This window comes from Melanostigma gelatinosum (genome assembly GCF_949748355.1).
Source record: "Melanostigma gelatinosum genome assembly, chromosome: 22".
Taxonomy (NCBI): domain Eukaryota; kingdom Metazoa; phylum Chordata; class Actinopteri; order Perciformes; family Zoarcidae; genus Melanostigma; species Melanostigma gelatinosum.
The window spans coordinates 6,045,930-6,059,797 of record NC_136655.1 but is presented as its reverse complement, the minus strand read 5'-3'; the positions used below and the strand labels follow the sequence as shown (position 1 = coordinate 6,059,797).

The window sequence follows — 13,868 nt, the reverse complement described above, 5'->3', positions numbered from 1 at the left end:
CATCCCTCCTCTGTCCTCTTCTCTTTATTCTGCATCCATCCTCTGTCCTCTCTCTTTATTCTGCGTCCCTCCTCTGTCCTTTTCTCTTTATTCTCCATCCCTCCTCTGTCCTTTTCTCTTTAATCTGCATCCCTCCTCTGTCCTTTTCTCTTTAATCTGCATCCCTCCTCTGTCCTCTTCTCTTTAATCTGCATCCCTCCTCTGTCCGCTTCTCTTTATTCTGCATCCCTCCTCTGTCCTCTCTTTATTCTGCATCCCTCCTCTGTCCTCTCTCTTTATTCTGCATCCCTCCTCTGCCCTCTCTCTTTATTCTGCGTCCCTCCTCTGTCCTCTCTTTATTCTGCATCCCTCCTCTGTCCTCTTCTCTTTATTCTGCATCCCTCCTCTGTCCTCTTCTCTTTGTCCTGCATCTCTCCTCTGTCCTCTTCTCTTTATTCTGCATCTCTCCTCTGTCCTCTTCTCTTTATTCTGCATCTCTCCTCTGTCCTCTTCTCTTTATTCTGCATCCCTCCTCTGTCCTCTTCTCTTTATTCTGCATCCCTACTCTGTCCTCTCTCTTTATTCTGCATCCCTCCTCTGCCCTCTCTCTTTATTCTGCATCCCTCCTCTGCCCTCTCTCTTTATTCTGCATCCCTCCTCGGTCCTCTTTATTCTGCATCCCTCCTCGGTCCTCTTTATTCTGCATCCCTCCTCTGTCCTCTCTTTATTCTGCATCCCTCCTCTGTCCTCTCTCTTTATTCTGCATCCCTCCTCTGTCCTCTCTCTTTATTCTGCATCCCTCCTCTGTCCATTTCTCTTTATTCTGCATCCCTCCTCTGTCCACTTCTCTTTATTCTGCATCCCTCCTCGGTCCTCTCTCTTTATTCTGCATCCCTCCTCGGTCCTCTCTCTTTATTCTGCATCCCTCCTCGGTCCTCTCTCTTTATTCTGCATCCCTCCTCGGCCCTCTCTCTTTATTCTGCATCCCTCCTCGGTCCTCTCTCTTTATTCTGCATCCCTCCTCTGTCCTCTCTCTTTATTCTGCATCCCTCCTCGGTCCTCTTCTCTTTATTCTGGCACTGTTGTCGCCACAGTGTCCCACGTGGAAGCCCTGTCCTGGTCCACTTCTATAAATACTTTCAGATGATCTTGGCCATCAGTGTCTCCTCCTCCTCCTCCTCCTCCTCCGCTCTTCAGAAAGCTTTTTAATTTAATTTAATTAAATATTTGAATATAGTAGGATACAATAGATCATTTTATCACAGTTTTGCTGGAGTGAAAAGACGCAAATGTTTTCATGCAAAACTGCAATTTGCATGTCTAATTGTTTTTAATGCTCCCCGCTGTAAACTGAAGACATTAGTTGTTACAAAAAGTTGACTCGACAGTTCTTCATTTGGTGCTGACTCATTTCGCCAATCCCGGGTCATTTTCCCGTCCTCTGCCGGTGTGAATACGCTGATGTGTCCTGTTCTTGTGCTCATAACTGGGACAGACATGGGCAGAGGTAGGGCTGGGCGATAAATCGATTTAATCGATTAATTCGAATGTGTGCTTTAAGGCGATGTGTTTTATTGAAAATCGAGAAAATCGCCCCCACCCCTCCCCCCCGTTGGGTTCCCGTAGTAGAGTGCGCGCGCATTGTTTACAAACTAAAACAATGGCGGCCAGCAGCTTCACTGCTGGCCGCCGCCGCCGCCACCTCACAACGACAACCCAGCATTTTGGAGACATTCACCAACTGTACTCCGCATGAGAAGAAGAGTGCCCGGTGGAAAGCCATCACGGATGCAGTCGCGATGTATATCGCAAAAGATATGGTGCCCATATACACCGTGGAAAAGCCGGGGTTTATTCACCGTCTCAAAGCTTTGGACCCCAGGTACGTGCTACCAAGCCGTAAACATTTTTCTGACGTTGCCTTGCCTCGGCTGTACAATAGTACACGCCAAAGGATCTCTGCGGAGCTGGAGGGGATGTCATTCTACTCCGCAACAACTGACCTGTGGTCCAGCAGGTTGACCCAGACACCGATCCACTTGACTGGTGGAAGCGTCACCAACTTAACTTTCCAAGGCTAAGTACTTTAGCAAAGAAATACCTCTCTGTGCCAGCTACAAGTGCCCCCTCTGAGAGGCTTTTCAGTGTGTGGGGGGGGGCATTGTTACATGCCACCGTGCATGCCTGAAGCCAGAGGTAGTAGACAGGCTTGTCTTCCTGGCAAAAAATATTTAGAAAAAACATGCACTACTGTTTAATACTGTTGGTTATGTTGTGAATGCACTTGATTTTGTTTACATGCACTTATTTACTGTGCAAAATATGTTATGTTGATGTTAGATCAGATGTTGCACTTTTGAAAATGTGAATGTTAAAGGGTCATATACATTTTATTTCATGCTGTGTTTGTATCAGTGTATTCAGTTAGAAAAGCTTACTGTAAAAAGTTACATTTGCACAGTTGTTTACAATGGAAGGCTACTATTTAATGCCATTTAATGTTATGTTTAATTAAATTTTATATTTAAATGATTCAGGCAAACAAAAGAGTGACCAAATACTTTTTGTATACTACAGGCACCTTTCTACAATGTTCAGGTTTTGTTTGCACTTTATTTTTATCAACCTACTTGGGAAAATCATCACAAAATAAAAGAAAAAATTGTTTTCAACAGCTTCTGTCATCTGCAAAAAATTTTGGGGGAAAAAAATCGATTTAAATCGTGAATCGGATTTTTTGTAAAAAAATCGGAGATTTTTTTTTTAGGCCATATCGCCCAGCCCTAGGCAGAGGCTTCTGTAGGGAACAGAAAGTTCTTCTGTCTCGTTCTAAAATCAGCCAATGGGGGCCTGCCATAAAACCTCTAGCACAGTTCTGCAATTCAGTCAAAAAAACAAAGGAATAGTAATTCAAATGTGGCTTGTATAACATAGCTTAAGATATTTCCTCTGCTCGTATTAACAGAGAGAAGAGCAGCCAAGACTTAGAAACACCTCGTACACAGTGTCCCAGATGAACGTCACTGTCGAGCACCGTTTCATTCACTGATTTTAAGATGAAAGTACCAACGTCAAATGGGTGTTGTTATTTAAGGGGGGGAGGGGGGGATCATACAATCTTAAATCCTGTGTACAGTTGCCTTCCCCCAATCTAAGACATGCATCATCTAATATATTCTTAAGCACACATGGCTATGCCAAGTGCTTTCTTTCTTTTTCCATCACCGTCACATTGGAGCAGGAGCTCAGCGGCGTTCTCTGGAGTGAGAAGTGGAAACTCCCTTCATATGAATTCATCATCAGTCAAAGGAAACCCAGGGGAGAACATGCCAGACCTGTATGGAAAAGAATTCAAAGAACACTCTCCCCAAAAACATTCTTTCACACGGGGTCAACATGTAACGACTCCCAACATTGAGTGCTGATATAGTGTGGCTGATGAAATACTGTTGCTAAGTGACCTTGACCTGTTAAGAGAGATGAGACGGATGCGTGATGCGGCATCAGTTGTTCAAAGTGCCACAGGTCCTGAAACCTGGATAATATTCTCGCAACTGACAAACGGATATTCATATTAATGCCCACAATATTTCAGAATCTTTTCTTTGGTACGAATCCAGTTATGTCTCTTGGTGTTTTAGCACTTATCGAGCCACATAAATGTTAACCTCGGGACATCGTGCTGTTCTTGTGATTAGCTGCCACGTTGACCTTTTTAACTCGTAACGCAATTGTGTTGTCTCTGGCCAGGTATCGAATGTCCACGCAGTTCCAGGAATATGCCCGGAGGGGTGCAGGTGGCGGAGCCCTTCAGTGACGAGGCCATGCTGTTCACCAAAGAGCTGGTGCTGCAGAGGGAGGTAAGCAAAGCGGTGCAGCGCCACGTTCTGCTCCCGGTCTCGTCGATTGCCTGCTGTTTCAGTGCCCGTTCCCGTGTTCGCTCACTTCTCGGGTGTTCTGCTGTCTTGGCGCCCACATGGCTGCATTTTATTTTCACACTCCCAGTTTAGTCTGCTTTTGAGCACAAGGCTCACTTTTGTGATGTGTGAGAAGAATAATGTCTGTTCAACTTTAGATTATTACACTGAAAACCACAGCAGCTGCTTTGGCTTGGAAAACGCTTTTCCATCAGGCGTTCTGGCTTTGTGTTCGTGCCATCGCCACATTGTTCCAAGACCATTTATTTTGAGCAACACATTTTTAAAACGTCTTTAATTTCATTTTTTGTATTTAAAAAAAAAAAAAAGCAAGAAGTCCAGGCAATTTGTCATCGTCAAGTAAACACACTATTTAGAAGACGTTCTTTAAAGACTGGATGTATCTTGTTTGGACAATTTTTACACAAACATCAAAGACCGTAATTCATGTTTTTCCTTTTGCCTTCGACAGTCTGACATTTGTTTTGAAGCCCGGCATCAGAAACAGGCAGCACAGGGGTCGGTCCACTGACTTTAACACGCTCATTAAAGTGTTTACTCCCAAATGATCTTTATTACAACATTTACAGCACATGTACCTTGAGTGCTGTGGAGTCTCAATAAAAGTCAACCTGAAAGTGACCACAATCAAGTAGACTAACACACACACACACATTCCTCCCCCGCTTACTCCCAGGTTATGGAAAGCTCACCTGATAGTGGATCAGAGCTCCTGGGCTTTAGAAACCTCCACTGTGTGCCTGTTCATTCTCATGCTAATAGGTTTTTACAAGAAGCGGTGAACGGACCAGAACCATAATGGAACCAGCAATAATCCTGCCACCACTTATCCGGTGCCACACACGCCCTCTCTTTCGCTCGATTTGACTCCCACTCTCTTCCTATCGCCGTTTTTGAAGGGCTATTTTTTTTTTTTGCGTAGGGCGGCTGACTCCCCTGTCCTCCGCTGTTTAATTGTCATGGAAATGTAGCCCTGGCCCGGCGTTGACGGTGGACTGCTGTTCGTGTGTCTGGTTTTTGTGTGTGTGAGCGGCGAGCCAGTGGTATAGGTTGGATCAAAAAATAATCATTAATGCAGGCAACAGGGGTTTTTTGATTGACACCCTCCACGAGTCAGTGCAGTGCAGAGGTTTCTCCAGCACTGACATGTTGCTATGAATTTTTATTATTCTCACGGATGCACATATATAAGCGCAGATGCATAATTAATCCGATTTATAAGGCTTTGTACACATGCCTGGCCACACTCTGCTCGGCCTTTTTCGAATGCGAAATTAAGTTATTGTGCACATGACCTCCTCCGTACACACACACACACACACACACACACACACACACACACACACACACACACACACACACACACTTTCTCACACATTTTCTCCCTTGCCAGTCACCTGCCAGGTGGTGTCAGCAAGTTTTTTTTTCGCAGATAGCAGGCAGCTAGCAGGACTGAGCCATCTAATGAGTGCGGGGGCTGGTTGGCTGGCTGCACTGACCTGCTGTTACGGGCGAATACGAACACAAACGCACTCTCTCTCAAATGGACACGTTCAAGTAGAGAACAACACAGTTAAGCTGTCACACATGAGACCTGTCACTTTTCCAAAAAAAAAGAAAGAAAAAAGAAGGCGAAATCATTATCTGGAAGTTACCGGTTGAAAATCCCTGTTGAGAATCCCCTCGTTGAAAAGGACCCATCTAGCTGGAACAGAAGAAAACGATGAGTGCAATGTTCTACACAAGGCCCGACACTGAAACAGGAGAGCGTGTCATGGATGGAGTGAAAAAGGTGAGAGGAAGTGCCGAAGCTCTTATCGAGAGACGAGTGAGCAGCGGCAGAATAAAAAAGGCGCGATCCCTCCTCGTCACCTCCTCTCCTCTCCTCTCCTCTCCTCGTGAAACGGGTCATTAAGGTGTGTGTCAGAGTGAACACGGATCATTTGATTTCTCTGATTTTAGCGTAAGATTCTGCTCTGAATAGCGACTGATTGCGGAAGACTTTCGGAAAGATGGCCTCGCGTGAATGACATTTGATTTGGGTTTATTTTTTTGCATTCATCAAATCTTTCTCTCGCTCGCGCCGCTCGACAGCGGTTTTTGAGTTGTGTAGAACTTTGTTGATCTGATGACATGTCGACTCAATGTATGTCACACTTCGAGCTGTTGAAAGTGGGTTTCTCTCTCTCTCCCCCCCCCTCTCTCTCTAAACTGCCACACAGCCATGTCTTAATTTCTCCTGATGCCGGAACGCATAAGTGATGTGGCAGCCAGTGAAGGGAGAGACCCTGGTTTCCCGTCTCCTCTATTTACCCCGCCACCGCCGTCTCTGCTACGTTTTTTTAGGATTTCTCTCACTTTCAAAAAAAATCGCTTTTGTGTTTATCTGCTCGTGTCTTCTTTTATGCCTCCCTCCCTTCCTTCTTCCTCTCCTTCCTCTCTCTCTCTCCCCCTCCCTGCTCTTGCTGCGTTGTGTTAATCTCTGACAGACAGCGCTCCCGTTCCCAGTATGGAACGGAAACAGCGGCACATCATTCTGAAAACACATTGTTAAACGCCACTCCCCAGACACTTCCCTTTTATTTTAATGTCTTCCATTTAATTTCTCTCACCTCCCACCTCCCATTGACAAAACAAACAAAAACATCCATTCAGACTCTCTCTCCCTCTTCTTAGCTTTTGGGTGGCAACTTCAAACGCTGAGCCTCACCAGGAAGGGAGGACGGAAGACTTTTACCGCATTGACGCTTTTGTCTGGGATGAGTCGGCGAGAGACGGGACGTAATTAATGGCGTAGCGATGGTTAATAAAATAAACACGTCGGCGAGACAATATTTAAACGGTTTCCCAGCGTCTCATTAAAACAGTGTATGTTTAATACGTCTCATTCCGAGCCGAGAGGGCTGCCATTTCAGAAATGTGATGCCGCCGTCAAAGTATATTCTCGGCCCTTCAAGTAGGATTCAAACCAGTTAAGTGCTGTGCCAGAGAGTCCCACCCAGATTTTTAGTCTTTCTAGGAGTATGGCATGGTCGACCGTGTCGAATGCAGCACTGAGATCCAGTAACACTTAGACTGAACTTCTGCCATTGTCTATGTTCAAGTGGATGTCGTTGAAAACCTTAACAAGAGCAGTTTCAGTGCTGTGGTGCTGTCGAAAGCCTGACTGGAAAACATCAAAGCAGTTATTTACGGTCAAGAAGTTGGTCAGCTGTTGGAAAACCGCTTTTTCAATTATTTTACTTAAAAATGGGAGGTTTGATATTGGCCTATAATTTTTCATCGTTGCGGAGTCTAAACTAGCCTTCTTTAGAGAGTTCCAGGGAGGACCACCATCCGAAGATTCATTATCTGCTCTCTCCTCCTGTTTCTTGGTAGGCCTGGTTGTGCTAGTTAGCTGTGTCTTAGCTAGCGTTTGTCCAGTGTTTTGAGTCCATGGTAGAGTGGTATCATTCCCACACAGTCCATTTACCTCCACGTTTACTTCTAGTCGGTGGATTTTTGTTTCCAGGACTGCAATCTTCTGTAGGAGTTTGTAGTAGTCATCCGTGGAGAAGGGAGGCATCTTGCTGCTACTTAGCTTTAACTTAGCTGCCAGTTAGCATTAGTTAACAATCCAAATAGCTCGACGACTTTCTGGATTTGTCTTCACTCAAATGTTGAAGAGTGATATATGTGATATATCTGGCAAGATATATGTGATATATCTGGCAAATTGAAGCAAGAAAATGCAAGCAGAGGTAAGCAGAGGCAAGAGCAAGCAGCAAAGCGACTGCACTCTCTCATCAAGGTCAGATTTGAAGTAAGGGCGCGTCATACTTCAAAGACCTGTGCATAAAAAAACATAGTTGATGCTCTCAAGGGGGATGAATATATATATTTTTTTAGATATTAAATTTCAGCTTCTGCCAGTATTTGCATAATTTCATATTTTTCTATTCCAGTAACCAGTTGCATAGTTGTGTTCATAATATTTAACTTTCCGGTTGGAAAATATACAGACGCAGGCAGGAGAGGAAGCAGGAATAAGGAAAGAGGCTGAATTAGAGATGGAGTGTTCGAGCAGGTACGAGAGCCGGCTAAGTGGACAGTGATGTGCGACGGACTGATCCACCTACGTGCACCATCAGTCCTGTTGGCCTCATTCAGTCTGGGTGGTCCCTCATCTACTGCCCACTCACCGACTATTTATCCAATCCACACGCCGAGATGCTCGCGCAGCTTCCATTCTGTCACTCACCTCTTGGCACGTGAAGACAAACATGCACGTTCAGCATATGAAGCGCCCATGGTGCGTTATTTTTATTTGAAACTCAAAAGTCGTAGTCGTTATTATCGCTCCAAGTCCTCCAGTCCCTGAAAACTTGTCGATTTAGTATGAAATTATATTTTCAATCGATGCATGATCAGCCATGGTGGAGTCACTTCTTTAAAGTTTGACAGTAGTGTACTTCATCATACTTTAAAAAAACACCTCACATGTCAGCTGCAGTTGAAAAGAAATGGCATGGTAATGATAACACATGTTAATTGCAGTAATCGGGCAAGAAAAAGCTCCCGAAAAAAACAAATGTAATTTGCTTTCTAACATAATTGCCGTCGTCCTAACACGCACAAACACTGACGGGCACCTACCTCTGTCTCTGTGCAGAATCTCAGTTTTCAGGTGTCTCCCTCACGTCCCGAACCCTGCCTGGACGCGCTTTTAAGAAAGAAGGTTTTTGAGAAGATACGGGGGGGGGGGGGGGGGGGGGGATTGGCACAGGTTGCCTGCGGGAGGCGTTGTTGTGAGTCACCGTGCTAATGCCTGCCTCGACAGATCTTGGAGCTCTCCGCTTTAATAACTGCTCTCGGTGAGCGTTTTAATTAAACGTTATTACCTCCAACACCTTTTGTAATATCCAGAGGATTGTGCTTTCTGTTCCCTGCGTGGTGATTCTTCAAGTACCACTGTCACACGTATAAATAGGTAGGGCTGGACCCGAATATTTAAGTATTCATTCGCTAGGTAGCTGTTTCAAAAACAAAAGGAAATGACTACGGAAGCTCCAAAGCCCTTTAAAGATGGTTTTGGGGACATTCTTATGAATAAGCACCACGTAGCAATTGGATAATTGAAGTGTTATCGAGTTGTCTTTTCTTCCGTCTCTGTGGTCAATGCAACGCCAATCAATTCATTTAGCATTCTTCACACACACGCGCGCGCACACACACACAGGCGCACAGAATGCATCCTTCATGCAGTTGAGCCTCTTTTCTGCGTCTTATTTTGGCTTTCAGGGCTGCAGGAGAGCATCGGATTTCTCTACAGCCTCCATGCTGTCCCATTGATTTCCGATCACGCTTGAATTATTTTGGCAGGAGGCCGATTATACAAGTGCTGCTTTGACTGTCTCCTCCTGCCCCCCCCCCCTCGTTCACACACTTTCCTCACATTCTGTCGTTCACATTGGCCCGTTTTGTTTCGACGTCTATGCGCCTTTTGCGTCTATTTCTGACTTGTTTTTCCATTGTCCCATTTTTTTATTTTTTATTTATTTATTTATTTATTTTTATGCGTAAGCATGCATGGATGTGTGTGTATGACTGTGTGTGAGAGGGAGAATATGAGTACACATCATGAATAATGCATGGTGTGGTTTCCTGGTCAGCGAGACAGACAGACGGTGGAGACTGGGAACAGCCCCCCGGGTCCCTTTCTCTCCACCACACACACACACACACACACACACACACACACACACACACACACACACACACACACACTGTAGTTAAACCACGTGTGCAGAAGCCAGCCCCACATGACTGGGATCGGTCCCCGTCCATTCATAACTGCAGCAGCCTGGACACAAATATCGAACCCTTTTTACCATCAAACAGCTAATTCTACTGGTGTTACCGACATCACCATGCTGTTGTGTAGTGCTACGTTTATCTGAGTGATATGACCCAGATGGGGCTTTTTAAATTTTTTTTATGAATTCTACGTTGCACCAAAATGAATCATCGTTGGCAGATAACGACGTTTTGAAATTGTAAACGCTGTTGCCGTCGTTGCTCGTGTTGATGCACTTTTTGATGTTTGATCCATTTATCCAGCTATCTGGTATCGAGGCCCTTTCATCGCGGCCGTGAGTCACGACCGAGCAACCAAACTTGAACCCCCCCCTCCCCCCCCTCCTCTGTCGAGCCTAATGTCATTAAAAGCATTTCTTTATTATTGACTTATGACCATTAATTCTCATGCTCACAGAAAGCCCGCGTGCATTGCAAGCGTCTTAATTGGTGTGGCGGGGGAAAGTTTTCAAACCTAGCTCTGCTCGGCCCGTGTGTGTGTGTGTGTGTCGGCGTCGCAGTCGGGCGGCTTCGTTCCTTGAAAATGGCGGATTAAAGCCTGAAGGTGAGCGGAGCGGCCCCGCGTACACTCATTCACACCATCGCGCTGACGGGAGAGATAGATGGGCCTGAATAGAGATGGAGAGATGAGAGGAAGGGAGGAACCACGCTCGCCGCTTTATCGCCCCAACTCCTTTACGAGGGCGACCTTGTGCTTAACGTGTGTGTGTGTGTGTGTGTGAGAGAGATGGGATTGCGACTTCACCGTCCACCCTGATAAGCATACCCTGGAAACAGTGCAGAGACACACAGGCACACACTGCTCAGGGACCAGCCGAATCCTCTTAGCCTTTCCCTCTACATGAAGGACACTGCAGCACTCTTCCACATCAATCAGGGCGGTGGTATAAAGCTCTCATACACTTGCACTGTACTGTCTCACGCTATATCACTCACTGTGTTCATCTCATCTTTAATTCTCTTTCTTTTACTGCGGTTTCCCTTTCTTTTGTTTCTGTTTCTCCCCCCCTCTGACGGTGGTCTACATTTCAGCCGCTTTTCTGTTTGATTTGGAGGACATGACTTGCTGTTAGAGCATAATGAAGGTATAGGGCATCAGTGTGTGTGTGTGTGTGTGTGTGTGTGTGTTCTGAAATGATTGTTGAACTGAAGGCCAGAAGACTGAATGTTTCATATTTCAAGCAGCTGGAGAACGAGAAAAGACTTCCATTGTCTTTAGACTTGCGTTGTCTTTTCTCGTTTTGTTTTTTTTGGCCTTTGCTCGGTCGTACTCGGGTCTCCCCCCCCCCCATTACCTGTCTCATTATTCAGCGTCTTCTTTCTCCTTTATTGTCTTCGCCTTCTCGCTCCCCGCTTATTGTTCGAACGGCTTTGCCAGAAATGACGAACTGAGTAAAATGGTTATGAAAAAGAAAGTTGAGACAAAAAAAGTAATATGTTGAAATGAGAGTTGGAATATCGACGAGGTTGTTGAATGAGGCCAGTCTAGTTGGGCACACTCAATAACTCAATAGTCAGCTGACAGTTGGACCCATTTAAGTCCTGTTTTGGCTTCTTTACCACAAACGAGGTTATATAAATGCCCCTGCTATTTCCGTAAAGATCTACTTTAAATGCATTTCTCTTTAATAATTAGATATTAGATGGAAACAATGTATGAAAAAGTCAGATTTTGGTAATTAATGGCATTATATTTAGTATTTTCCCAGCGTCGTCTTGTTCATCCTCCTTCCGTCAGCTGGTTCTCCTTCATCTCTCGCTCTGCCTCGTGAGGCAGCTCCGTTTTTACTGCTTCTCTCTTAATTTACTATTATTGTGGTCTCGCCTCACCGTTCTCTTCACTTGACTGGCATTTTATGTTCCTCACTAAATGAATGTTGGCATTTGCACACACACACACACACACACACACCAATTCTCCTTTTTGTTTTGTCACCGGTGTCTCTCATTCCGCCGACATGCACCCTTTCAGTGATTTAATTATTTTTTTTGCGTGCACCGTTTACTTTCATTAACCTTTTCCTCCGGTGTCACATGGACGCCGTTACAAAAATGCTGTGCGATCGTCTTCAGAGGCAAAATCAAGAGTGTGTTGAACTTTATTGGAAGCAAATAAATCCTTTCCTCATCTGAAAACGTTTTATTTCTTTAAAAACGTGCTCAAAATGAGTGTGCTTGACATGCACGACCATAACTAGCGTCGCAGTCTGACCTACATAGAGCGCAGTACTATAAATGGTCCATGTCCTTCACCATATGTCAGTGGAATCTCCTGTGTGAGGCTCTCGGCCTCCGAGCTTTATTGATGCTGGGATTGATCCGAATTCCGTTGCTGATCGTGAACACAAACAGCTTTGGTCGGACAAAAACGCATTCATCTGTCTCTGTGCGTGTGTGTGTCTCCACCGTGCTGACATCAGATACAAACATAGACGCGTTAGATGTAATAAAGCGGCGTCAACTGTATCTACTTGTAGCTTCTTCCACCCTGGGACATATGTAGAGGGAATATACGGAGGAATTACTTTCTCAGTCATCTCTAACATGCATAAAAGAGTGTGTGTGTGTGTAGGCAAGCACAGAGCAGATAGCAGGCTTTCAGTCTTTCTAATGGTTCCCTTGACAACAGCGGTTGCTACACATCGACATAGTGTTGGCAGTAGGGTTTAAAAGCATACAACAAAGACGCACACACTCACACACACACACACTCTGAAGTCAGCTGGCATGATAAAAGAGCCGTCAAAGAGTCATTCTCCGCGTTCCACTATTTCCACTATTTCCATGCTTTACATGTGGTCCATGCAGACCAGCACAGTCTCCAGGTTTTCAGTCCTCAGCCCGCTTATTTTAGCTGTCAACGTCTGGCCCCTGCTGCGTAGAGGGACACCTACCTAACCCTCCCCATCTCCTCTCGTCCTTCTTTTTCTCTTTTCTCCCCCCCCCCCCTCTGCTTTCACAAGACGCTCCTTCATCCGTGTGTGTGTGTGTGTGTGAGAGAGCAGGAATGTATCCTCAAAGATGTGAATGAATAAGGTGGAATTTGAAGCGCTAATCCGTCGGCAGCTTACCCCAGCACTCCGTCCTCACGCCTGCACCCTTATTCCCGTCTCAGCATCCTCCTTCCATCCACCTTTTCTGTCATCCCATCTCTTTATATCCCTTACCGACAAGAGAGAGGCTATCTCAGCGGCTGTGTCAGCGATCAGCATCTCCCCCCCCCCCCTCCTCCCACCTCCCTCTTTTTCTATGTTTCCCAGAGGAGAGGGGGGGCCATAAAGGGAAGAACAAGCCTTTTCAAAAAAATACCAACGGGGATTCGGCTCTCAGCTTTGAATTCCGACAGATAAAGCTAATGGCAGAAGTGGGCGACAGGCAGAGGGCTGTGTGTGCGTGTGTGTGTGTGTGTGTGTGTGTGTGTGTGTGTGTGTATATTCGAGCATAGCTTCAAACGAGGCCAGCTATAGAAATGTAGTTTCTTTTAAACCCCTTTGCTGGCTGAAGCGCTCTCTGGCTGTGCAGGGGTGTATGCAGAGGGAGGTTCCAAGAAAAGGCTGCAGTTTCTTAAAGCGTGCTGTGTGAGTGTGTTCAGACGGGCTCGAGGTGATCAATACTTCCTACAGTACATTTCATTTCCTTCGCCTCGCAATTCTAACCAGGATAACACTTTTTTTTCTTTTTTCCCCCGCATTCAACAACTACAGGTCTGATTTTGACAGCCTGTCCTGTCTTCGCTTGAACTCATGGAAGCTGTAGTTTTTCGGGAGCTACGTCGTCGTCTGCGCCGTGTCCTCCGGCGTCTCCATTTTTTGCTGACATTTAGCACCACAGTCTGACAACCGTTTTCTGTTGCTGCGCCATATTGTTTCGTCTGACACCCCGTAGCAACTCGTGTTCCACTCTTGGCTAAGAATTGACACCCAATCGCACAAACAAACACACACGCACACAATCACACAGTTATTATCTCCTGGAACAATACTAATGGATGCATGTACTGCTGTGAGCAGTTTGTGCCTCCGCTGCCAACAGAGTGGGAGGGCGACTGCTTGCCAAGTCTCCTCTACCCCGAGCTCCTCTGTTCCTCTCCTCTCT

At 45.6% G+C, this 13,868-nt stretch overlaps 1 protein-coding gene across 1 annotated transcript in view; it reads left to right on the top strand.

Moving 5' to 3' along the window:
* Nucleotides 1-13,868, top strand: part of snd1 (staphylococcal nuclease and tudor domain containing 1) — a 135,744-nt gene that overhangs the window by 37,819 nt on the left and 84,057 nt on the right. The window contains exon 16 of the mRNA XM_079294702.1: nt 3,730-3,839. Coding sequence (XP_079150828.1) covers nt 3,730-3,839 — 110 coding nt within the window. The remainder of the gene's footprint in view (nt 1-3,729; nt 3,840-13,868) is intronic.